At 43.2% G+C, this 27,284-nt stretch overlaps 1 protein-coding gene and 1 pseudogene across 3 annotated transcripts; both read right to left on the reverse strand.

Annotated features, from left to right (window-relative positions):
* Window positions 1-1,190: 1,190 nt before the first annotated feature.
* LOC309392135 (proto-oncogene Mas-like) lies at window positions 1,191-26,932 on the reverse strand. Of its 2 annotated transcripts, none has more exons than XM_081953131.1 (3): window positions 26,871-26,932; window positions 23,831-23,954; window positions 1,191-2,176 (listed from the first exon to the last, which is right to left on the reverse strand). In XM_081953131.1, the coding sequence occupies exon 3, from the start codon at window positions 2,123-2,125 to the stop codon at window positions 1,208-1,210; it is 918 nt and encodes a 305-aa protein (XP_081809257.1). In that variant the 5' UTR covers window positions 2,126-2,176; window positions 23,831-23,954; window positions 26,871-26,932; the 3' UTR covers window positions 1,191-1,207. The 2 variants fall into 2 exon arrangements, with proteins under 2 accessions (XP_081809257.1, XP_081809256.1); XM_081953130.1 differs by lacking the exon at window positions 1,191-2,176 and adding an exon at window positions 15,001-15,999.
* On the reverse strand, window positions 3,404-4,364 carry LOC309391666 (mas-related G-protein coupled receptor member H-like; annotated as a pseudogene). The gene has a single exon. The product of its transcript is annotated as a mas-related G-protein coupled receptor member H-like (transcript).
* Window positions 26,933-27,284: the final 352 nt, after the last annotated feature.

The raw sequence follows: 27,284 nt of genomic DNA on the forward strand, positions 1-27,284 counted from the left end.
CTAGAGCTGGGGGGGGGGGCGGATTCCACAAGCCCAGAGCTGTTCTGATTGAGATTCTAACAAAATCAGTCTTAATACATCATCTTGATTGCTTGGCTTGGGGCAGGAATCAGCTCTGGCTGCAGGTGTATTTTTTCTTCAGATCAAGTGATTCCTTTCAAGCTACCACTTTTCAAATATGTTTGTTAGGATTTTTTCCCCCCCTGCAGATAATTAAACTGCAATGACTTCACAAATAACCCCAACCAAGCAATTAGATGAAGGAAGATGAGGGAGATGCTTATAGCTGTTTTCATAAACGGTGGGTCTGGCTGGAGAGCCGGTAGTTAAAAAATGCTTTAAAAGTTAAAAAAATGTTGGCCATGCCCACCCAGTCACATGACCCCACCACCAAGCCACGCCCCACCAAGCCACGCCCTCAGAACAGGTAGGGAAGAATTTGGAATTTCACCAATGCTTTCAACCCTCTTTACAGTAAGTGTTTTACAGAGTCAGCCATACTGCCCTAAAAATCTGGGACCTCATTTTACCCACCTTGGAAAGATGGAATGTGTGTCTGTGTGTGTGTTGTTATTAGCCATCAACTCTCAAAAATACTTTACACTTTTCTCAAATGTTTTCCACAATTTTGGCCACTACTGTAGATACAGTAATGTCTTTCAACCCAGTATTTTACAGAGTCAGCCTCTTGCCCCCAACAATCTGGGCCCTCATTTTACCCACCTTGGAAAGATGGAGTGTGTGTGTGTCTGTGTGTGTGTGTGTGTGTGTGTCTGTGTGTGTGTTGTTATTAGCCATCAAGTCTCAAAAATACTTTACACTTTTCTGAAACGTTTTCCACAATTTTGGCCACTACTGTAGATACAGTAGTGTCTTTTAACCCAGTATTTTACAGTGTCAGCATCTTGCCCCCAACAATCTGGATCCTCATTTTACCCACCTCGGAAGGATGGAAGGACGACTTCCTTGTGGAAATTCCATTTTCTGGAATTGTTTTGTGTATGCAATTTATAGCAATGGAGGGGAAAAAAATCTTGCTTTTCACATTTTTTCCCAATCATCAAGATGAACTCTCATAACATTCGGATTGGAGGGAAACAAAACCTCTTTATATTTTATTTCTATAAGAAAGCGATACATTTTGACCTCATAGAGACTTGCTAAGATTATGCTTTAAATGGAGGGTTTGAACTGTCTTTGTGCATTTCTATCTGGTTTGAGGAGCTTCATCTTCCTTGAAGACACCTTGAAAAATGACCTTGATGTTCTCCAAGGATGGAGCTAGTTTCTTTCTCCCAACCAGAAAGTAGATTACTGGGTTAAGACTGCTGTTAACAGAAGCAAACAGAAAAAAATAGCTATCCAAATCAGGAAATATAGCCCAATAACCGATGCCAAGAAAATGTGTAGTGAACACATAGATCCAAAGAGGAATAGAGAAAATGAAGAAACAGAGAAGTGTAATTAAGATCATTGCTAAAAGTCTTCTCCGTTTTAACTGTTTAGGTTTAAGATATATTTTGATGAACAGGATCACAAAAGAGATTGTCATCAATAGAGAGAAAAGCACAAAAGTCACCGGTATACAGAAAAGCAGGATAGCATAATGTTGAAACACATTTTCCATAATGGTTGGAATTACAACCAGGAGGAAAGAGAAAATCCAGAGGAAGGCACACACAACAGGGGACAAATACTTTGGCCGTGAACAGCGATGCCAGATTGGGAAGAGGACAGAAACACACCGGTCAATGCTGATGACTGTCAGAAGAAACACTCCAGCAATGTACATGATCTGGGAGAAAGAAAAAAAGAATAACTCAGACATGTTTGATTTATCTTCAAAAAGAGAAATGGAATAAATAGCCATAGATAGAAGGAATCCAAAGTCAGCCACAGCTAAATTAAGAATCAACACAATGAAAGGGGTTCTCTTAATCTGGAAACCAAGTATCTGGATAACAATTCCATTTAATGGGAGTCCAATACAGCAAACGATCAGTGTGGCTGACGATATGATACGTTCGGAATTGATGGGCGTATTTTGTTTCTTATCCAAAGCATCTGGATAGCCAGACGCAGAATATTCTTCTGTATCATTGCTGTATTCCAGGCTGAAATTCATCAAGAGACTTCTGTAATGTTCCAATAGCCTCTTCGTTTAGAACGGAAGTTCCTATTTGGAGAAAAAAAAGAAAGCAGTCAGGATTTATGACTTCTCCATCATCATCATTGCTTCCTCTCTATCTTATCTCCAGCTAGACTGAGAGAACTTTTGGACCTCTCTGAATAATAATATTAAGAATTATGACTGTAAGGTCATAGATAACTAGTTAATTCTCTCCCACCCATGCACTCTCTCCCATCCCTTCTGCTCTGGCATCGTGGCAACCATTCGGACATCCCTGGGCACACTCCCTAACCCTCCCTCATACATCATACAATGCCCCCGCATTGCACTTTGCCACTCATCACCCTTCCCCAGCACTTCCCTACACCTTCACTCCCACCCTCCAGCTGCTAGCAGCACTTAAGTACCTGGAGACCTAGGCTTTGAAACTTCCTGTTGGCTTCCCCCCTGACTTTGCTTGTAGAAAGGGAGCAGGAAGTTGCCATGTTTAGAAACTGTAACATTTGGTTAATGACAAAAAGTGGGAGTGCAGAAACATTCCATCAAATAAAACCCTGAAAATATCTCTCACAATTATTAGATCTTGTTTCAAGGCACAGAAATATTGAATAAATGAAATGGTTTTTTTCCACATCTATGTGATGACCTTGCTTCCTGAGGTGTGCCTTGACTACAGTTTAACATCCTGAAGACAAATGGCCTTTCACCAGTGTCTCAGACCCTCCTAAATCAGGTGAAAAAACTCAGCCTGGACAATTCTCTCCACAACATGACTTCAGAATTCTTGATGTACGTCTCTTAAAATTCTACTCAGGAGACAGAATCAATGGGTTCAAGGAGATTGGACCCTAGATGTAATAGCTTTAAAGTATGACCTCAGTTGTGTCTACTCAAAAAGGTATCCTGTTGATCCAGTAGTAGTTACTCCTCTGACAATACATTAAAGTTTAGTAGTAAATGTAGGTTCATACTCTCTGCATTATCCCTGAGATTTATATAATGGAGCTCAATTGAAAAATGGCTTCAGTTGTGCCCCCAAAGTGCTTTTTCAGAGCTGAAGAAACTTCTTGGATGAGAAGCGAAACGTCCTCAGAGAAAAACCAGGAAGTCCATTTGCCTCTTGGGGGAAAAAAGCACCTTTGTGCCATTCATGATTATAGTTTCTCCATAATCTTAGTTATGGTCCCATTATTCTGATAACTTTCTGCCATGTTTCTGGGCTACCTAGTTAATAGCAGCAAAGGGGAAAATTTGGCTTCCCACACCTTTCCCCAATCTTCAAGATGAACTCCGACAACATCCTTTTCAAGGGAAAAAAAGATGTTTATATTTTAATCTTCTAGCAATGTGCACATTTTTGCAGTCAAGGGATAACTCGCATTGGAGACAAGTTAAAATTGTGTTTTTACAGAGGAGTTGAAACTCTGTTTGTAAATATCTCTTTGCTTTCAGGAGCTTCATCTTCCTTGAAGACTCTTTGAAAAACGACCTTGATGCTCTCCCTGGTCTGAGCTCATTTCTTTCTCCCAATCAGATAATAGATTATTGGGTTAACAGTGCTGTTTAGGCAAGCACGCAGAATTAAGCAGTTTCCCATCAAAGAAAATTGTCCAAAAAGTGAAAAATGAACACATAAATATATAATGGCAGAGTAAGAATAAGGAAACAGAGAAGTGCAAAGAAGATCCTCACTAACCGTCGACGACGTTTGATCTGTTTGGGTTTAAGACATATTTTAACAAATAGAATCAGAGTGGAGATTGTGATCAATGGAAGGCAAAGCATAGCAGTCACAACCAAATGGCGATTTGGGAAGACATAATACTCAAATACATATACCGTAATGTTCAAAATTCCAACAAAAAGGAAACAGAAGATCCAGAGGAAGGCACAGAGGACAAATATTTTGGTTGGCAACAGGGACGCCAAATTGGGAAGAGGACACACACACACACCGGTCAATGCTGATGGCTGCCAGAAGAGAGAGACCATTGATATACATGATGTGGGGGAGACAACGTACGATCAAAGAGGAAGTTCCAAAAGGCATGAAGAGTATAAAAGAAAAAAATAGCCAAAGAGATCCAAAAGCTAATTTAGCAATAGCTAAATTAAGAATCAGCACCGTGAAAGGGTTTCTCTTAATCTGGAAGCCGAGTAGCCAGATAAGAATTCCCTTTAATGGAATTCCAATACAGCAGATAATTAAGTATGTGATAAGAAAGCCAAGCATATTCTTACACTAATCCAAATAATTGATTGTATTATACAAAGAATACTCTGCTCTAGAACTTCAGGATGAAATCCACCAAGAGACTTTTGTAGTACAGCTATAATATCTGGTTTTCAAATGGACATTCCTATAAGAAGAAAAGAAAGAAGAGCAGATTCAATCATGTCTCCATAATTATCATATTGTCATGTCTACCTTCTCTGCAAATGATGATAAAAATAGATGAAGAGGGCTTCTACTATAAACAATAAAATGAAGCATAATTTACAGAAACCCATACCAGGACCAGTTGTTACTTGGGTCAAGAAGAACCAGGTTAGATGCTGGAGTTTCTGGATATTTGTGCCAAGTACAGGACTCAGAACTCTTGGCCTAGCAATCAGGTCCAGCAGCTGCAGGACTAATGGAAGGAATGGTTTTTATTAGTCATAAATATTCAAAGACAGAAAACAAAGTACTAATATAATGAAGTTACGACCAGAAGTAACAGGTGCCCTTGAGTGTAGTCCCAAAACGTTTTAAGCACCACTTAAAATACCATCGGCATTGACCAAATCACCATCAGTCAATTGCAAAAAGCAGATTTACTTGGGAAAACTTGAATACTGTGACAATACCTTTAATACCATCAAACCATCACGTCTGTCTACTCCAGGTCCTTGGGAAGGACTTGACCGATAGTGAGAAAAAACAAATTCAATGTGAACATCTGGATAATTGAACATCCGATTGCAATTTATGAACCTAAAGTGATAGCTGACTCTCACTGATTGCACAATTCAGAACAATTGGGAAAAATACAATTAAATTGATTTAAAAAAAATATTTCCCAGTGTGGTAGTTACTGCCACTATCCATAAAAAGTGTTTACTTTTTTAAATAATGGGGAAGAAGCTTAATTTCACTGTTCCGCTTTCAGGTCATGCTTTGTTCAAAGCTTCTTAGTGATAAGGAAGCCCTCTCAAGATTTGCACAGGTTTTCTGTTCAGTTCAGAGGTGAGTTCCTGCCAGTTCTAACCTCTTCTATAGAAGAGCTTCCACAAATCTACAGTGCCGTTTAGAACCGGTTCCAGCTCCCTCCCCCCGCCCGTCTGCACATCATCAAGATGAAGAGTGGGAGGAAGAATTCTGGGAGTTGAAGTCCACAAGTCTTAAAGCTGTCAAATTTGAACACCCCTTGGATTTTTTTTCTAAAGGGTTAGGGGTGCAAGGGTCTTGTAACTTGACAGCTTTAAGACTTGCGTGCTTCAAATGCCAGATTTCCTGAGCCAACATTTTGGTTGCTAAACAAGAGCGATGTTAAGTGAGTTTCACCACATTTTAAAAGTTGGCCATGCCCACCCAGTCACATGACTGCCAAGCCACTCCTACCCGGTCACATGGCTGGCAAGCCACTCCCACAAAGCAGGCGACACCTACAGAAGAGGTTCTAAAAATTTTTGAAACCCACTACTGGTTCACTTCTTATCAACGACTCAAGCAGACTGATCCCAAAGGGTACTGGGGTTCCCCTTGGGGTATTCTAACCATTTTGTCCCAGCTGAAGCACATAGGAATATAAAACATGACAGAATGCGCCAAGGAAATGCATCCATTTAGCTTGATGAACGTTTGCTGCTAACCGAAGCTCTTCCTGCCTAAAACTGTGGAGGTCTCTATTACATTCTTTCTGGGATGGCCATGGATTTAATGTTCAATATGTATGTATTTATGGGGGTGTGGAGAATGAAGAAAACTAAATCTAGTCTAGTTTATTTATTTATTTATTTATTTCTTAGATTTTTAGACCGCCCCTCTCCCAAAAAGGGACTCGGGGCGGTGTACAGTCAATACAAATAAAACCAGTCATAAAAATAAAATACATTTAAGATACATTTGGAGGGGGAGATAGGCTGTACTAGGAAATAAATATATTCTAATCCTAAAAACATCACTATTAAAACCCCAAACACAATTAAAATAAATAAATCCCCGGGAGGTAAAACTAAGGAAGTGCCAGGCCAGCTGATTGAAATAGGTGAGTCTTTAACTTTTGCCGGAAGGAACGGAGGTCGGTGGTAGTTCGGATGTCCGGGGGGAGGTCATTGCCAGAGGGTTGGGCCCATCACAGAGAAGGATCTACTCCTAGGTGTCGCCCGCTGGCATTGTCTAGCAGACGGCACCAGGAGGAGCCCCTCCCTGTGTGAGCGGATAGGTCGCAGGGACGTGTGTGGTAGGATGCGATCCTGCAGATAACTAGGTCCTATGCCATGGAGCGCTTTAAAGATGGTAATCAATATCTTGAAACGCACCCGAAAGGCCACAGGTAGCCAGTGCAGCTCGCGCAGGAGAGGTGTTACGTGGGAGTAACGAGTACTTCCCATAATAACCCGCGCGGCTGCGTTCTGAACTAGCTGCAGTCTCCGGATGCGTCCCAAGGGAAGCCCCATGTAGAGGGCATTGCACTAGTCCAGGCGAGACGTCACCAGCGCATGAGTGACCGTGCGCAGGGCACTCCGGTCCAGTAGGGGGCGCAATTGGCGCACCAGGCGAACCTGGTGGAACGCCCCCCTTGCCATGGCTGCCACATGGTCCTCCAGTGACAGCTGGGCATCAAGGAGGACGCCCAAATTGCGCGCCCGCTCCACAGGGGACAGTTGTTCGCCCCCTATGGCCAGCGATGGTGTCAGCTGGCTGAACCGAGGTGCCGGTACCCACAGCCACTCGGTCTTGGAGGGGTTGAGTTTGAGTCTGTTGTCCCCCATCCAGACCCCGACGGCTTCCAAACACCAGGACATCACTTCGACAGCCTCGTTGGGGTGGTTTGGGGTTGAAATATACAGCTGAGTATCATCAGCGTAAAGATGGTACTCAACCCCAAAACCACGGATGATCTCACCCAGCGGCTTCACATATGCGTTGAACAGGAGAGGCGAGAGGACCGACCCCTGTGGCACCCCACAAGTGAGTGGCCTCAGGGACGACCTCTGCCCCCCTGTCAACACACATTGCTTCCGGTCGGAGAGGTAGGAGCCGAACCACCGCAAAACGGTGCCTCCGACTCCCATCCCCTCCAACCGGCGCAATAGGATACCATGGTCGATGGTATCAAAAGCCGCCGAGAGGTCTAATAGGACCAGGATAGAGGAACAACCCCTATCTCTGGCCCTCCAGAGATCATCAACCAATGCGACCAAGGCTGTCTCAGTGCTGTGCCCGGGTCGGAAGCCGGACTGGCGTGGGTCTAGATAGTCGGATTCGTCTAGGTGTCGTGGAAATTGCTGCGCCACCACATTCTCAACAACCTTCGCCAAGAAGGGGAGGTTGGAGACTGGACGATAATTAGCTAGCTCCATTGGGTCGAGCGAAGGTCTCTTGAGCAAGGGTCTCACCACCGCCTCTTTCAAGGCGGTTGGTAAGTATCCCTCACCCAATGAGGCGTTCACCAGGCCCAGGAGCCAGCCTCGTGTCACCTCCCAGGCTGCCAGTACCAGCCAGGAGGGGCACGGGTCCGTTAAACATGTGGTAGGTCGCAGCCGTCCACGCAACCTGTCCAAATCCTCGGGGGCAACAGAGTCAAACTCCTCCCAGAATGGTCTCTCAAGACTCGCTGTTGGCAGCTCGTCTGGTCCACTGGCGGAGGCCCACCCGCTCCGGATCTGATCGATTTTGTCCTGCAGATATTCCCCAAACTCCTCTGCTCTACCCTGTAAGGGTGTCTCCCGCGCCCCCTGCGATAAAAGGGAGCGGGTCACCCTAAACAGGGCGGCAGGGCGGTTATCCGCGGACGCAATAAGAGCAGCACAATGTCTACGTTTGGCCGCTCTTATTGCCACAAGGTAAGTCCGCAAGTAGGCTCTTACCTGTGTTCGGTCAGATTCGGAGCGTGAGGACCTCCATCTGCTCTCTATACGTCTCCTGTGGCGCTTCATCACCCTAAGCTCCTCAGTAAACCAAGGAGCCCGGGTGGATCGATGCCGCATGAGAGGTCGCAAAGGCGCCACCCGGTCCAAGGCCCCAGTCGTCGCCCTATTCCAGGCAGTCACTAGGTCCTTGGAGCGGGAGCGGGGCAAGGCTACAGGTATTGGCCCAAGCTCCGTCTGGAATCTATCAGATTCCATCAGGTGCCTGGGGCGGTACCAGTTTATAGAGTCTGGTTCCGCCTCCTCGCGGTGGGGGATAGCGCCAGGGAAGTCCAGCCGGAGGGATGAGTGGTCTGACCATGACAGGGGCGTGATGACTAAATCCCCTATTCCCAGATCACTCGTCCACTGTTCAGATACAAAAATGAGGTCCAGTGTGTGGCCCCCTTCGTTAGTCTAATCTGATGAGAAATGATCTAGCAAGTAGATCATGTTGGACTTAAAGAATCGATTTCTTGCTTCAGTCACAATTTTTTCCAACAAAAAAGTCAGAATTCTAAGAGAAATTATGTCACATTCTAATTGTGTGATAGCTTTGGGGAGACAGTTTTGCCTGATGGTTAAGGCATTGCCTAGAAATCAGGGACTGTGAGTTCTAGTCCCATCTCAAGCACTGAAGTCATCTAGGTGACATTGAGCCAGTCATTTTCTCTCACCCAACTCACCTCTCTGGATAGATATTGTAGGGAAAATAGGAAGAGAGGTATTGGGTATCTACGTCACTTTGAGTTATTTATACAACTAATAAAGGCAAGATGAAAGTATAACTAAATAAAGCTGAATAAGAAACTGAGAATGAGATTTTCATGTCACCATAGAATTATGTGATATTAGTCATTAGTATCTTAATGGTCCCCCAGTTCTATCCGGAACTCAATTACTGAAAGTGTACTTTGAAAATTACAATTACCACCACTCAAGCACTGCATTTACTCCTGACATACTTGTTGAGGATGGGAAGAATCTTCCGAGGTAAAACATCAATCCTTGCCTCCTCTCCCTCCACCCTTTTCCTTTCTTTCTTTCTTTCTTTCTTTCTTTCTTTCTTTCTTTCTTTCTTTCTTTCCTTCCTTCCTTCCTTCCTTCCTTCCTTCTCTCTCTCTCTCTCTCTCTCTCTTTCTTTCTCGCTCTCTTTCTTTTTTTCTTTTGTCTTTCTTTTTCTTCCCAAATTTGTGTAGTATATTTTTTTATTGAAAAAGTTTTATACAAACAAATTTTCCCCCTTTTTACCCCCCCCCAACATATAATATAGATCACATACAAATACTATACCCCCTTCCCTCCCCCCATCGTAAAATAAATTTCTCATTCAGATATTGTACCCACTCAACTCCCAACAATCATAATTTAAATTTCTCTTATAGTGACAATAGCCCATTAAGCCCATCTTCTAAATTAATTGAACATATATAAAAAACCTAACATAAATTTCTCTTAAAGTAACAATATCCCATTAGTCCCATCTTCTAAATTAATTATACATATATATTTCCCCACCCTCCCCCACCTTTCAAACAAACCCACCCCCCTGACTTCCGCTATGCACCACTCCAGTAGTTCCAAACATCCCATATGTTATTTACTCTGTTCATCTGTCAATCTAAACATTCTTACCTAAAGGCTACATAGTACTTTCTAGTCTGATATTTATTCTGTATATAATCAATCCATTTTACCCATTCCTGTGTAGTATATTTGATAAGATTGCTGTCACCATAAGACACGGAGCAGAATTCTATCCAGATGCTTGTGCTTGTTTTATTTTCCTTTGCCTGTAGCCATTGCTTTCACATGGTGGTCCTTTTTGATCCCATCCTGATGGTACCCAAGTCCTACCCTGACCTCAAAAGGGAGTACTTTGAAAATAACCATTGCAAAACCCGAAGCATTACCTGATGATGCTGAGAATCTCCAAACAGAACCAGCAGGACTCTTCCAGAATCTAAGCATATCAGCTCTTTTCAAGGACTCCCGTTGGCCTCCACTTGATGTAGTTAGTTCCTGCTTCAGAGAAAGAAGAATTGAGCTTCACCAAGTTGCAAACTTCCTTACAAAGAAAAAAAACCAACTTGTGTCGTATGCATCTCTGATTTTTGCAATTTAAAGTGTAATCGCACATAAGATCAAAGGAAGTGCTTGAAGATATCGTCTTATCAAAAGGCGATAGGAGTTTTAAGGTCATGAATTGAGATTTGGTTCACGCGGTGATTTGCGGTATGATAAATATAGTATGATAAAGTTAATGTAACCTTTTATAATCTTTTTATTAGACATGTCATGCTTAGAGTTTGGAATAAATGTAAAACAGGATTGTTTCCTAAATTGCTCTTGGATTTGTCACCACAAGAAGCGTATTTTAGAAGGGAGATGATAGCCAAACAATCATGGATAGCACAGGATGACCTCTTGCTTTGGGGTAATGTGGATTTTAGACTGAAAATGAGAGAAGAATTGAAAGTTTTGCCTATGATTTCGTATACGCAACTGCCCAAAAAGTTTAAAGTGGGTTTTAAAAAAATGTTTTTTACAGTTAAAATAGTGGAACAATTATGAACCAATGATAAGACGCTTATTATAAAATTTTATACATTGTTATTGCAGTTTAATTTTCAGTATGTGAAACTTTGTTATAAGGATGACAGATAAACAATTTGAAACAAAACAAGGCATTTTGTTTTTTATTTCTGATGTCTGCAGCAAGGTTGTTATATGCACAAAAATGGAAGGAATTGTCTATACTCCACAGTGGAAGAATTAAAATTGAAAGCAACGGAGCAAGCCGAGATGTTAAGTTATTTCCTTTAGTTAGAGACAATAATTTGAACAAATTTCTGAGTTCATATATTATGCTAAGCCAAAGGTTGACTGTGGTTTGTATGCAAGCCATGCTTATTAGATCAGCATATTCTGTGAAGCCAGAAAACTGAGATTAATGCCATCAACTCTGGTTTAGCACTCTGTGTGAACTCCCCAAAGGTGGTTTTAGAGAGTTAATATGCTTTGGTTGGTGTTCCCTCAAAGCAGAAGGTCTGTTGCCCCCAAGGCTATACCTAAATAAACCACACCAAAGGTGGGGATGAGATCCATTTCATTCTTTCCAGAGTAGGTCACTTACAGAATCCCATATTAAAAGACCAAAGACAAAAATTTCCAGCATTTTTATGGCCATGCTCACAAAAAAAAGTATTGTGTGAATTTACAGATTGTCAAAGCAAACACATCTAAAAGACATTTCTTATCAGTACAGTCAGCATTTTTGAGATTGGGTATATCTCATGAAGGCAGGAAAAGTAAAGTTACATCAGTCACATCTGTCATCTATCAACTTCCTGTGGTTCTTCTATCATAGATGGTCCCATCCTGTTGCACGACAGAGCAACACAATAGCTTTTGGAGCCCAATCACTTTAGCTTTGTGTTTTTCTCAGAAGGAGCAAGGAAGGCCATTCGAACTATTACATTGTCTGAAAAGTACAAAATGGCTGCAATTTGGCTCTTCAGTGTCATGACCCAGTTGAAGCTTCCAAGTACTCTTCAAGGGCAGTCTCATCTAAGATGCATTGCCATAGTCCAGTCTGGAGGTCATGAAGGCATGAGGGACCACGAGCAGGCCTTCCTGGTGAAAAAATACATGCAATGGATACACAACCTTAAGCTGTGCAAAGAGGCTGCTAGCCTAAGTTAGGTATGGATGTAGCCCAGTGGTGGGGTTCATTTTTTTTACTATCAGTTCTGTGGGTGTGGCTTGGTGGGAGTGGCATGGGAAGGATACTGTAGAATCTCCATTTCCATCTCACTCCAGGGAAGGATACTGCAAAATCCCCCATTCCCTCTTGATCAGCTGGGACTCGGGAGGCAATGAATAGATCAGGGGCAGGGCCAGCCAGAGGTGGTATTTGCCGGCTCTCTGAACTATTCAAAATTTCCACTACCAGTTCTCCAGAAATGGCCAGAACCATCTGAATACCATACCTGATGTTGCCCCTCAGAGGTGGCCAGTTAGAGAGACAGGTTTGCGGGTTTAAGGTTCAAGGTGAGAGTGGTAATAATTGAAAACTCCATGCAGTGCTGAGAGCTAGGGCTTAAAAAGTGTTTCGGGAGTACCCTGTTATGTTATCTCGCTATTTGAAAATTCTAAATTTACCTGACTTGAACATTCTCCATCGAGCTGTTGAGCTACCAACCAGCCCCAAAGGCTGTGAATCTCACCAAAGATTAACCATATTATTATTATTATTATTATTATTATTATTATTATTATTATTATTATTATTATTATTATTATTATTATTATTATTTGAAAATTCTAAATTTACCTGACTTGAACATTCTGACTCTACAAAAAAACCACCCGACTTGGGACAACTTATATCCTCCGACGTTACCTTAACAGTTCCTAGGTCCTTACTTAGGACTCGAGCTGTTGAGCTACCAACCAGCCCCAAAGGCTGTGAATCTCACCAAAGATTAACCAAATATAATAATAATAATGATAATAATAATGATAATAATAATGATAATAATGATAATAATAATAATAATAATAATAATAATAATAATAATAATAATAATAATAATAATAATGGCTGTACTGAGAATGAGAATACATTAAATAGATTAAAAATTAGAATTAGGGGGAATATAGTTATACATGATTTTGTATAAAGTGAATGTTAGAGGTTATGCTTAGATTTTGAAAAATGATAATATTAGATATGCTTAAGAATAGTGCTATGACTATTAGAAGGATGTAGTAAATATTGATTAATCGAAAACCAAAGGAATATGTGCTGAGATATATATATATATATATATATATATATATATATATATATATATATATATATATATATATATATATATATATATATATATATATATATATATATATATATATATATATATATATATATATATATATATATATATATATATATGTTTGTTTTCGTAGATTTTCATGGGTGTAGGTATGCTGGTTTTGTTGTATTTGGGTCCTTTCCCATGTAGGATTGAGATTGTCTTTGCAACGTTTCGGCAAGATCTCACCTGCCATCTTCGGGCTTGGGTTTAATAATAATAATAATAATAATAATAATTTTATTTGATTAGCCGCAACCCTCTCCCGAAGGACTCGGGGCGGCGTACAATCAAAACAGATAAAATACAGATAAAGACAAACATATATACATAAAGAACAAAGACATGTACATGTGCATGGAGGAGGTAGACTCATAAGTGAAAGACAATTAAAAAACACAATTTAAAATCCCATTAAATAAAATTACTGAATTAAAAAACCCATCAGGAGCGTTATGAAGTTATGATTGAACCAGGCCGGCTATTTGGAATAGGTGGGTCTTGAGCTTTAAAATGGGAACGGAGCTGCCATCTTTCTGTAAATCTTGGTGGGAGGGGATGGGGTGCTGGCTTTGTTTCAGTAAGTGGAACGATTGGTTGTATGGTTGTATCATGATTGGTAGATTGGTGCTGATTGGTGCTGGCTGTGTGTGCATTGTTGTTTTGTATTGTAACGGCTTGGGTGGTGGGTGGTGTTCGTTTGTTGGCTAGGGCTGGTTTCCAGATGTTTGGTAGGCGGGAGGTATCATCACATTTATTCATGTTGTGGGGGTGTTTCCAATAATTTTGGAAGCCATCGAAATAGAGAAACACCCCCACAGCTGACATTTTGACTTTTTTGACCTTGCTGAGGACACCTTCCCATTGTGGTAAGGCTTGGGGACCCACAACCTTACTTCTGACCCCTCTGAATTGGGATTGTAGTCCTACAGCTGCGGGGGGGGGGAGTTCCACAGCCCAGAGCTGTTCTGATTGAGATTCTAACAAAATCAGTCTTAATACATCAGCTTGATTGCTTGGCTTGGGGCAGGAATCAGCTCTGGCTGCAGGTGTATTTTTTCTTCAGATCAAGTGATTCCTTTCAAGCTACCACTTTTCAAATATGTTTGTTAGGATCCCCCCCCCTGCAGATAATTAAACTGCAATGACTTCACAAATAACCCCAACCAAGCAATTAGATGAAGGAAGATCAGGAAGATGCTTATAGCTGTTTTCACAAACGGTGGGTCTGGCTGGAGAACCGGTAGTTAAAAAATGCTTTAAAAGTTAAAAAAATGTTGGCCATGCCCACCCAGTCACATGACCCCACCAACAAGCCACACCCCACCAAGCCACACCCACAGAACAGGTAGGGAAAAATTTGGAATTTCACCAATGCTTTCAACCCTCTTTACAGTAAGTGTTTTACAGAGTCAGCCATACTGCCCTAAAAATCTGGGACCTCATTTTACCCACCTTGGAAAGATGGAATGTGTGTCTGTGTGTGTGTTGTTATTAGCCATCAAGTCTCAAAAATACTTTACACTTTTCTCAAATGTTTTCCACAATTTTGGCCACTACTGTACACTTCACAGTGTCTTTCAACCCAGTATTTTACAGAGTCAGCCTCTTGCCCCCAACAATCTGGGCCCTCATTTTACCCATCTCGGAAGGATGGAAGGACGACTTCCTTGTGGAGATTCCATTTTCTGGAAGTTTTATGTATGCAGTTTATAGCATGGAGGGAAAAAAAATCTTGCTTTTCACATTTTTCCCCAATCATCAAGATGAACTCTCATAACATTCGGATTGGAGGGAAACAAAACCTCTTTATATTTTATTTCTATAAGAAAGTGATACATTTTGACCTCATAGAGACATGCTAAGATTATGCTTTTAATGGAGGGTTTGAACTGTCTTTGTGCATTTCTATCTGGTTTGAGGAGCTTCATCTTCCTTGAAGACACCTTGAAAAATGACCTTGATGTTCTCCAAAGATGGAGCTAGTTTCTTTCTCCCAACCAGAAAGTAGATCACTGGGTTAAGACTGCTGTTAACAGAAGCAAACAGAAAAAAATAGCTATCCAAATCAGGAAATATATCCCAATAATCCATGCCAAGAAAATGTGTAGTGAACACATAGATCCAAAAAGGAATAGAGAAAATGAAGAAACAGAGAAGTGTAATTAAGATCATTGCTAAAAGTCTTCTCCGTTTTAACTGTTTAGGTTTAAGATATATTTTGATGAACAGGATCACAACAGAGAATGTGATCAATGGAAAGGAAAGCACAACAGTCACCAATAAATAGAAATCTACAATAACGACATATAGAAATACATATTCCATAATGTTTGGAATTACAACCAGGAGGAAAGAGAAAATCCAGAGGAAGGCACACACAACAGGGGACAAATACTTTGGCCGTGAATAGCGATGCCAGATTGGGAAGAGGACAGAAACACACCGGTCAATGCTGATGACCGTCAGAAGAAACACTCCAGCAATGTACATGATCTGGGAGAAAGAAAAAAAGAATAACTCGGACATCTCTGATTTATCTGCAAAAAGAGAAATGGAATAAATAGCCATAGATAGAAGGAATCCAAAGTCAGCCACAGCTAAATTAAGAATCAACACAATGAAAGGGGTTCTCTTAATCTGGAAACCAAGTATCTGGATAACAATTCCATTTAATGGGAGTCCAATGCAGCAAACGATCAGTGTGGCTGACAATATGATACGTTCGGAATTGATGGGTGTATTATGGTTCTCATCCATATCGTCTGGATAGCCAGACGCAGAATATTCTTCTGTATCATCGCTGAATTCCATGCTGAAATTCATCAAGAGACTTCTCTAATGCTCCAATAGCCTCTTCCTTTAGAACGGAAGTTCCTATTTGGAAAAAAAAGGAAAGCAGTCAGGATTTATGACTTCTCCATCATCATCATTCCTTCCTCTCTTTCTTATCTCCAGCTAGACTGGGAGAACTTTTGGACCTCTCTGAATAGTAATATTAAGAATTACGACAGATGAAGAGTGCCTCTCCTATAAACAATAAAATGAGGCATACTTTACAGAAATCCATACCAAATTGGTTGTTGCCTGGGTCAATAAGAAGAAGGACGATGGATCAGAGACAGAACATTATCAGATATGGGGGAAATAATAATAATAATAATAATAATAATAAATTTGGATTTATTAGCCGCTCCCTTTCCAAGTAGGACTCGGGGCGGCGTACAATGGAGCATAAAACATAAAAAATATATAACAACACCAAACGTACATACATACACAACATACCTACATACATACACGGAGGAGGAAACAAATTACATCAATAGACAGTTAAAAATCAACTTTAAAATACCCCAATTGTAAAAACCCAATAAAAATTAATATTTAAGGACAATTTAAAACAGTTTGGAGGAATGGGAAAATTACGATTGCGATTGAGCCAGGCCGGATAATTGAAAGAGGTGGGTCTTCAGCTGTACACGGAAGGAGCGGAGATCGGAAGTAATCCTGATGTCACGGGGGAGGTCATTCCACAGGGCTGGGCCCATCACAGAGAAGGCTCTGCTCCTGGGTGTCGCCCCCCGACACTGTTTGGCGGACGGCACCCGGAGAAGTCCCTCTCTGTGTGCGCGAATTGGTCGTAGGGATGTGTGGGGCAGGATGCGATCCTGCATATAACTAGGCCCTGTGCCATGGAGCGCTTTAAAGATCATAATCAAAACCTTGAAACGCACTCGGTAGACCACAGGCAGCCAGTGCAGCTCGCGCAGGAGAGGTGTTACAGGGGAGTATCTAGTCCTCCCCATAATCACCCGCGCGGCCGCGTTCTGGACCAACTGTAGTAGTTGGATGGAGGAAAGAAACAAGGATCAATAAAGAAGCCAATAAGGGCCAAAAATAGAAGTTAAGAAGCATTTTCATACATACATACATACATACATACATACATGCATGCATGCATGCATGCATGCATGCATACATACATACATACATACATACCAGTGACGTGCGGTGAGGTTTATGGCTGGTGAGGCTGGTGACATCATCAAGAAGGCGGGGAATGGGACCAGGTGTACTGGAGGCTGAGGCTGCCTCAGCCTCCAGCACACGTGATCCCATTCCCCGCCTTCCTGAGCGCGCTCCGCTGGCTCGCGCTCCGCAGTCCCCAACAGCAGCTGCTTTTCAGTGCTTTTCTGAGCGTCTGGCGTTTAGGACATCCAGCTATCTACCCAGTGGCGTAGCGTGGGGGGTGCAGGGGGGGCCGGCCGCACCGGTTGCAACATCTGGGGGGGCGCGCTCGCACTAGCAGCTCTCTGCCCCTGCCTGGTTCACTCACTCTCTCTCACTGCAGTGCTGGCTGTGCGAATCCGATCCGAGCCGCCGGGTCGCCTCCCACTGTGGGGGGGGGGGTGCCAGGCGTGCGGTGCGGAGAGAGAGCGAGGGACTATCTGGGGGAGGGACAGTGCAGCGGCCGCCCAGCGCAGCGCTGAGCGCGGGAGAGAACCACACCAGACCAGACCAGGGCCTCACCTCACCCTGGCCTGCTGTAAGGGGGGGATCTACATGGGGGACCCCAGAGTGACCTCACCTCACCCTGGCCTGCTGTAAGGGGGGATCTATATGGGGGACCTGCCCTGGCCTGCTCTACAACAATCAGACAGAACATAACTGAATAACATTGATCTCCTTACAATGGCATCTTGTGTCTGTAGCTGTTGAGAGCAGAAAAATGAAGAAGCAGAATACTACACCTATATCATGCCATACAAAAAAGAATCTGGTGGACAAGGCAGGAAAAGGAGAAAGATAGAGACAGAGCAACAAGCTAAGTTAGCTGAAACCCTCCACCGGTTTTTGGTGAGTACTGCTGAAATTGCAGCAGGACCATCAGCAGCACCACAGGAGACTCATAATCCTGATCCTGTGTCGGTGGACATTCCTGTTCCTGCATTAGAAGCAGAGACAGTTTCATCTAAGGATGTTTATACTCAGCCAAATCTGCCAGAAAATATTGACCAAAAAGTTTATACTGATATTGGCTATTGGCCTGAAACCATGGATGAAACCTTGAAAACTGAACTTGTCAGGCGAGGGACAGAGGAACTGCAGAATAAGGATGCATGGTTTCCAAGAGACAGTAATGGCAGGTCATTTTCCAAGGATTGGTTCTACATACATTTGGAGAATGGTGAGACTATGTTAAGGACATGGTTGGTGTTTTCTCCTGTAAACAATGCTGCATATTGCTTTCCTTGCATGCTTTTTCAGAAGGCTAAAGGGAAAAGTTCATTTGGAAAGTCAAGTGGATTTAATGCATGGAGAAAGTTAAGCCCTAGATTACTAGAGCATGAGCGCAGTTCATATCACTTGAGTGCATTTACAATGTGGAAAGAATTAGAAATGCGGCTGCATAAACAGGAGACTATTGATGCTGCTGCCCAGCTTGCACAACAGAGGTCGTTTGAAAAATGGAAGGCAATCTTAGTCAGAATACTTGATTGTGTTCTGTATCTAGCCAGGCAAGCCTTACCCTTACGTGGTCACTCTGAAGATTTAAATACAGATGGTAACTGTGGAAATTTCTTAGAAACTTTCAAGTTACTCGCCAAATATGACCCAGTTGCCAAACAACATCTGCACATTGTACAACACACAGATGGTTACATTGTGTCCTATCTCTCTCCACAGAGCCAGAATGAGTTTATTAGCCTGCTCGGCGATCACATTCGAACAGTCATCTTTCAAAATATCATAAAGGCCAAGTATTTTGCTATAATGTTTGATAGCACTCCTGATATTTCACACACTGACCAAATGTCCCAAGTGATTTGATATGTGCATATTGAAGATTCAGGAGTCCGTGTGACAGAGTCTTTCATTGACTTTATTCAGTTATATGGAAAATCAGCTGATGTCATTACAAAACAAATTTGTGACAAGTTGCAAGCTGATGGCCTTAAACTAGAGCATTGCTATGGCCAGGGATACGACAATGCTGTGACTATGGCTGGACACATTAGTGGTGTACAAAAATGTATTTTGGATATGAATCCCAAAGCAATGTTTGTGCCATGTAACAATCACTCGCTCAATCTTGCTGGGATGCAAGCAGTTGGTGTTGGGACAAAGTCTGTTACTTTCTTTGGCACTGTGGAAAAGGTGTATGCATTTTTCTCAAGCTCCACCCACAGGTGGGATGTCCTTAAGAAACATGTACCAATTCATGTAAAGCAATCGTGTAACACAAGATGGAGTTCAAAGCATGAAGCTTTATGCGTACTTGCTGAACACACTGAGAAAATAATAGACGCTTTGGAAGCGTTGAGAGATGGGCCGGAAGAAACCTCTGAAACCAGGGGTGATGCAGGAAGTCTTTTAGTTTGCATAATGACATATGTTTTTTTTCTCTTTCTTGCATTTTTGGAACCCAGTACTAACCGAAGTAAATGATACTCAGATCTACCTGCAGCAAGAAGGACTTGCGCTTGATCAATGCGTGCAAAAGTTAAAAGCATTGGCTTTATTTTGTCATGAAAAACGTGATAGTCTAGTGTCAAAGGCAACTGAGAAAGCTCTGCAGGTATGCAAAACCTATTGCATACCTACAGAGAGAAGAGTTGGAAGACGCAAGAAGATGGATGGTGAGAACAGTTGCGATGCTGGCTTGACCTTAATACAGGAAACAAGCAGAGAACAACTGGAAGCAATTGATCAGCTTCAGGCAGAAATTAAAAAACGTACTACGCAGATGAATACGCTTCACCAGCGATTTGCTTTTTTGCAAATCCAAACATTGTTGGATACTGGAAAAGATGATTTTATTAAGAAACAAATTCAGCACACGTGTGCTCAGTACACAGAATTGAATGCTGCATCCATGCTCACCGAAATAACTCGACTTCGGCACCACATTATCTTGTATAAGGAGGTCAATCCTGATGAGCAGGTTGCAAACTGGTCAGCTTTAGATTTGCTTCGCTGGGTATATAAGTGGAAGCTGCAAGAAAGTTTAACTAACTTTGTTGTCACATTAAGAATCTTTCTTACTATCACTGTTTCTACAGCGAGTTGTGAAAGAAGTTTCTCAAAACTTAAACTAATTAAAACATATCAGAGATCTACAATGAGCCAAGAAAGACTGAGTAATCTAGCAATACTGTCCATTGAGAGAGACTTTAATGTAGATTTCAATTCCGTTGTTGAAAAATTTGCGCTAATTAAAAGCAGGCGAATTTAAATTAATCTGTATATACAGATTGATATCTTGCACTTCTATTAAAGAATTACAATTAGAGGTACAGGATTGAGGAAGTTGGCTCCACTAGCCCAGTCTTGGATCATCTCCAGGGTATGGTTCCATTTTGATGTTTAGTTTTTGTTCTTGATATTTTTTGTCGTTTACGATGGTTGTGAGACGACATATAATAGCATGGCCCATGCTAGGTTACTACATTTGTAGATTTGTATTCATAGACCTGCTGAAAATGTGGAGAATGTGTAATGCATGTTCGCACTCAATAAAGTGTTTGAAAATAAACTTGTATTTAGATGCATTTTACTTTAATTACATCAGTATTTTCATAACAAACAATACATGTGCTTAGGGGGTAAGGGTTTCTTTAACTAATCTAGTGGAAGAGACTCGAGTGCTGAAATCCACGGGTTAGGGGGCGCAAATTACTTGCCTTGCCCCGGGTGCTGACAACCCACGCTACGCCACTGTATCTACCTAAACGCCAGACGCACAGAAAAGCACTGAAAAGAACTTCGCCTCCAAGCCACTTTGTCTTGATGACGTCGCCACAGCGGCTGGGCGTGGCCGGCCCTCCAGAGTGGCGCCGAGGCGGTCCGGACAGACGAAAGAGCGAGCGAGCGATGGAGGATCAGGCTGCCTGATCCTTGTTCACTCGCCCGCCAGACTGCCTCGGCACCACTCTGGCTACCTCCGTCCATCCCGGGAGCTGCGGCGACATCATCAAGACGAAGTCCAGCAGAGGCAGAAATGTTGTCGGTGCTTCCGGACTTCGTCTTGATGACGAAGCCACAAAAGTGACTGGGGAACGACGAGAACCTTCCTGCTTCTGCTGGAGAGAGTTCGCGCACTCCTCGTGACTGCAATATATGTCCAGAAGTGGCTTTTGTGGCTAATGGGGTTTGGGCTTCCAGCCCCTGCCACTTCTGGACGTCTATTGCAGTCGCAAGGAGCGTGCAAAGTACAGCGGAGGCAGGAAGGTTATTGGCACTTCTGAGAACCCTCCTGCCTCCACCGGTTGCCCAGCTGACACCACCCCGCGTGCGCACCTCCTCCTTCTCCCTCCTCTTCCTCTTCACACCCAAAAGCTCTTCTCCTTACCGGAGCTTAGCGGGAACCGTGTAAAAGGGATGGGAGGAAATATATATTATAATTTATTATTATATATTATATATTATTTCATGATGAGAGATGAGGCTCTGCCTCCCCTGCCTCCCCTGACCGCACATCCCTGTTTGATTAGTGCCAGGCAGTGCTGGGTTTTAATTTTTTTTAGAACCTATTCTGTGGGTGTGGCCTATTTGGTGGACGTGGCTTGGCAGTCATGTAACCAGGCGGGTATGGCCAACTTGACATCACTCATGCACACTCCGTCACATGACACCCCCCCCCAGGCCATGTGGCAAAAGATTTTAGGACTCCTATGAAGGTGGGAGGGGGGAAGAGAGGGGAAAACCTCCCAAAAATAGACAACTGGAGGATTAAGGGCCAAAATTAGGGAGATTGGAGGAGGCAAGACAGAGTGGAATCCAGTAGAAAGCTATCACATGATGGGGAAAGAACTTTGGGAGATCGGAGGAGGCAAGACAGAGTGGAATCCAGTAGAAAGCTATCACATGATGGGGAAAGAACTTTGGGAGATCGGAGGAGGCAAGACAGAGGGGAATCCAGTAGAAAGCTATCACACGATGGGGAAAGAACTTTGGGAGATCGGAGGAGGCAAGACAGAGGGGAACCCAGGAGAAAACTCCTGAGCTTGCCACTGCTGTCTGGTGGATTGTGCCACTGGACCTCTCCATGCTTCTCCGTTCACCACCTCCACTCCCAGGTATGGGACGTGACACCGAATTGGGCTATGATAGTGCAGATGGGTTGGGGGGAGCATGCGATGGAGCGGCTTCTGGACGGGCGGAGTGATAGGGCCAGGACAGGCATTCCGGAAGTTACTTCCCGGTCCACCAGTCCAATCTCCTCTCACCGGATCAGTAAATTTCACCATCCGGTTCTCCAGAGCCGGTGCAAACCGGCAGAAACCCACCACTGGTGCCAGTTCTCTACAGCCTCAGGCAGAGAAGGGCTCTTCTACATCCCTCCCTGAAATGTTCTCTGAAGTACAGAGTTTCCCAGCATTCCTTTAGGAACCTCCAACATGCAAACTGGTTGCTCATCCTAAAATGAATCCTCTTTACCTGGAACTTCAAAATTTGCTGTTTGCTGGGAAGGTGTATAGCTAAAAGTCAGTCTACATTTAGTCTACATCTGACTTATGATTTCTTCATAAGCAAACAGAGTGGCGCCAAGGCGGTCTGGGCGGACGAAAGAGCGAGTGAGTGAGCGAGTGAGCGATGGAGGATCAGGCAGCCTGATCCTCGTTTGCTCGCCCACCGGACTGCCTCAGCACCACTCTGGCTACCTCCATCCATCCCGGGAGCTGTGGCAACATCATCAAGACGAAGTCCAGCGGAAGCAGAAATGTTGTTGGCGCTCCCGGACTTCGTCTTGATGACGAAGCCACAAAAGCGACTGGGGAACGATGATAACCTTCCTGCCTCTGCTGGACTTCACACGCTCCTCGCGACTGCAATATATGTCCAGAAGCGGCTTTTGTGGCTAATGGGGTTTGGGCTTCCAGCCCAACAGCCCCTGCCCCTTCTGGACGTCTATTGCAGTCGCGAGGAGCACGCAAAGTACAGCGGAGGCAGGAAGGTTATTGGCGCTTCTGAGAACCCTCCTGCCTCCGCCGGTTGCCCAGCTGACACCGCCCAGCACGCGCACCTCCTCCTCCTCCCTCCTCTTCCTCTTCACTCCCCAAAAGCTCTTCTCCTTACCGGAGCTTAGAGGGAACCGTGTAAAAGAGATGGGAGGAAATATATATTATAATTTATTATTATATATTATATATTATTTCATGATGAGAGGTGATGCTCTGCCTCCCCTGACCACATGTCCCTGATACATACATACATACATACATACATACACACACACACACACAAACACACACAGACACACACTTAAGAGAGTTTAAACGTATTATAGGTAATCACCCAATCTATCAGATAGATGAGTAAAATAAGATGGTTAAAAATGGTGAAACTCAAATGAAATATATTAGAAGGGGAAATAACATAAGAAGAACTATACCGATTTGAAACTGCTATTAGAAGGAACAGGAAGTTCCAATGTACTGTGTAAATGTAGCGTACGTCTAAGTTCTGTGCGTGTGTGTTTGTGCATTTTGTATGTTTGTAAATATATTTTTTTAAAAAAAGAAAGAAAGCAGTCAGGATTTATTACTTCTCCATAATCGTCATTTCTTCCTCTCTATCTTATCTCCATGTAGACTGAGACACCTTTTGGACCTCTTTGAATAGTAATATTAAGAATTAAGACAGGTGAAGAGTGCCTCTCCTGTAAACAATAAAACGAGGCATACTTTACAGAAATCCATACCAAATAGGTTGTCGCCTGGGTCAATAAGAAGGACACAAGATGCTGGAGTGCCTGGAATCTGGTTCCATGTAGGCTGAAGGACTCAGGAATCTTGGCTGAGCATCTAGGGCCAGCAGCTGTAGGGCTAATGCAACAAATGTTTTTACTATCACAAATATGCAAAGATTGAAAGCAAGTAATTTTTGCCATAAAGTTATTGTTAGAAGTAATTGGTGCCTTGGGTGCAATCCCAGAACATCTGTCACGCCACAGGATCACCATCAGCATTGACAAAATCACTATCAGACAATTGCAAAAACAAGCTTTTTTTGGAGGGGGGAGAAGCGTAACCCTGCAATAAAACATTTGCTACCTCTCTTACTGACATACTATCAGATGACAATTTCTGTCTATCCCAAATCCTTGGGAAGAATTGGATAGGTGGATAAAAATGTCAAATCCAAGCCAAACATGTGGGGCATTGAGCATCCTATTCTATTTCATTGAACTTGTATGCTAGCAAATAGCAATAGCACTTAGTAACAGCACTTAGACTTATATACAGCTTCACTCTAAGTGGTTTACAGAGTCAGCTTATTGCCCCGGACAATTTGGGTCCTCATTTTACCCACCTCAGAAGGAAAGAAGGCTGAGTCAACCTTGAGCCTGGTGACATTTGAACTGCCAAATTGCACGCAGCCGGTGATCAGCAGAAGTAGCCTGCAGTATTGCATTCTAACCACTGCGCCACCTCTGTGCCTCATCCTCAATGACTCAGTGCAACTCACAACAATGAAAACTAAATTACTTAAAATCAATTCATACCAGCCGCAAGGGAAAGGGGTAGTCTCAATCCTTTCTTTGCACACATCCTAGAAACATCTGCTTGGCTAATTTTAGAAGCAAATTAGTAGACTAAAATAAACTTTGATTAATTCAACTCAGCAAGTTGAGTACTGGCTCCTTTGCCCATGCAACAATGCATTGTTCTTTGGATTGAGTTTTGATTCTCCTAAGCACAACAGGAGAGAGTAACAGAGTTGGAAGGGACCTTGGAGGTCTTCTAGTCCAACCCCCTGCTCAAGCAGAAGACTCTAGCATTTCAGACAAGGGCAGTCGTGGGAATCAAATAATTTAACAACTGGTTCTCTGCCCTAATGACCAGTTGGGTAGTTGTGGCTCGCTGGTCACGTGACCATGTAGGCGTGGCCAAAGCAATGTCACTCAGGTCAATGGGCGCTTTGTCTTAGCTGTTACAATGTAATAAGGGTTAACCGGAGAGGCAGTTTCTGTAAGCAGGGCAATAAAGACGAGGCTGGAAATAACACCAGAATGTTTCCTTCCTGCCTTTCTTACAGGTTTAGCCCTGTAAAGTGGAAAAAACAAAAAGAGATTTCTTCCAACAACCAGTTCTCTGGACTGCTTAGAAAGTTAATAACTGCTTCTCCCGAATAGGTGCAAACTGGCTGAATCCCACCACTGGACAAGGGATTGTCCAATCCCTTCTTAAAAACCTCTCGTGATGGAGCACCCACACTTCTGAAGTCATTTATAATCTTCCAAATTTTCTCAATACTGCAAGTCACGGTGACACAAGTTGAATTGGGAATGCAGGAGCACAGATTCTCTGGCATGAGGGGGACCACAGCCAGCAAGATTGAGATTCTAGGTTCTGTCATATCTCAAGAATTAAAAGGCACACCTATCATCAAAAACATCATCCCAAAAGCACAACAGAGAATGTTCTTCTTGCGTCAAGTCAGAAAGCCCAGGCTCCCCAAAAAGCTGCTGGAACAGTTCTACAAAAGAATTATTGAGCTTGTCATTTGTACGTCTGCAACTGCCTGGTTTGGCACTGCAACCAAACAAGACAGACACAAGGGTCTAGGACATTTAGGCATGGACCCTTGGGTTCACCTCCTTTCCCCCCCGCCATCTGCCTCAGCCCATTTACAGCTGGCTTTCCTCCTCCATTGACCCTTCCCTGGTTATTCTCCATGGACAATGGGCCCCTGGCCCTCCACCCCCTCACCTTTTGTCCCTGACCATTTGCCCAAACACTGTTTGACCCAGACCTTTGGCTGCATGGGACAAATAGTTCCAAGACAATCGAGTGGAAGCAATGGCATTGTGGGGACACCATGCAATGGACAATGGGTGATCCTAGAGGCTGTGAGTGCAGGGTGCTATGCAAGATATATTTTTTAAGTGTGAAAGCATCCCGCTGCTTTGGGGACCTTGCAGATCTGTCACCAGGCCCGGAGGGGAAGGGGTGGCAGGAGTAGCAGCTTCCAGAGCCACTGGGTTGCAGACAGGTGCGAGTGAGTTGGGGAGAACAGGAAAGGACAGCTTGGCTCACAATTCATTACCAACAAAAGAGGGGAGACGGAGCAAGGCTGGCATAGTTTCTGGTCTTGCAGGGGGCATGCTGGGCACAGCAGGCCAAAGGAGGTGGTGCACAGCTTGGGGCATTGCCTGGAAAGTGACGGGGTGCAGTAGATGAAGGGACGTGGTGTGCAGTTTTTAGCATTGGGGGGGGGCATGGGGATGCAACAGGTAAATAGAGGTGGCATGCGGCTTGTGAGGGGCCCCCATTCCCACTACAGCCTGACACCTAATGGACAGTTTTACTGCACCCACACACACACCACCTCTGTTCATCTGTCACATGCGCCGCAACATTCAACAACACCAGAAGCTGCGCCCCACCTCCATTCCCCTGGATTCCCAACCAGCTTTTCCATTTCCATATAAAAATAATAAAAGGCAGGATAAAAACCTAACTAAATAAATAAAATTAAAAACTGGATAACAAACTGAGAATGAGATTTTCATTTGGCCGTGGGATTCTGTGGTATTAACCAATACCATCTTACAATACAATACAATAGTAGAGTTGGAAGGGACCTTGGAGGTCTTCTAGTCCAACCCCCTGCCTAGGCAGGAAAACCTATACCGTATCTTCATGGTTCCCAAGCCCTATCCTGAACTCAAGAACTGAAAAGGTATTTTGCAAATAACCATTACTACCACTCAAGCGCTCCCTTTGCTGCTGACATACCTTGCGATTGTAGGAGGAATCTCTAGAAAAGACAGGCCCAGATCTCTTTCAGAATCTCATGACAACAATGACAACTGGAACAGAGATTAAGTGACAAACATAGGAAGACAAACCCCAGAGAACTTGCTTAATATCCTTCTCTGAATTTTGAAAGTGAAAATGTTCACACATACAATTTGCAAAGGCTTAAACATGTGATAGTAACTTGGAAAAAGGAACAAAGTAAAATATATCTGGGTATCTCTAGTTTAAGGAAAAGAAGGACTAGGGGAGACATGATAGCAGTCTTCCAATATCTCAGGGGTTGCCACAAAGAAGGGAAGGTCAACTTATTCTCCAAAGCACCTGAGGGTAGGACAAGAAGCAATGGGTGGAATCTAACCGTGCATTAAAAAGACCTGGTTGGGCCATGAG

Source organism: Natrix helvetica (genome assembly GCF_964273705.1).
Source record: "Natrix helvetica genome assembly, chromosome: 4".
Lineage (NCBI taxonomy): Eukaryota > Metazoa > Chordata > Lepidosauria > Squamata > Natricidae > Natrix > Natrix helvetica.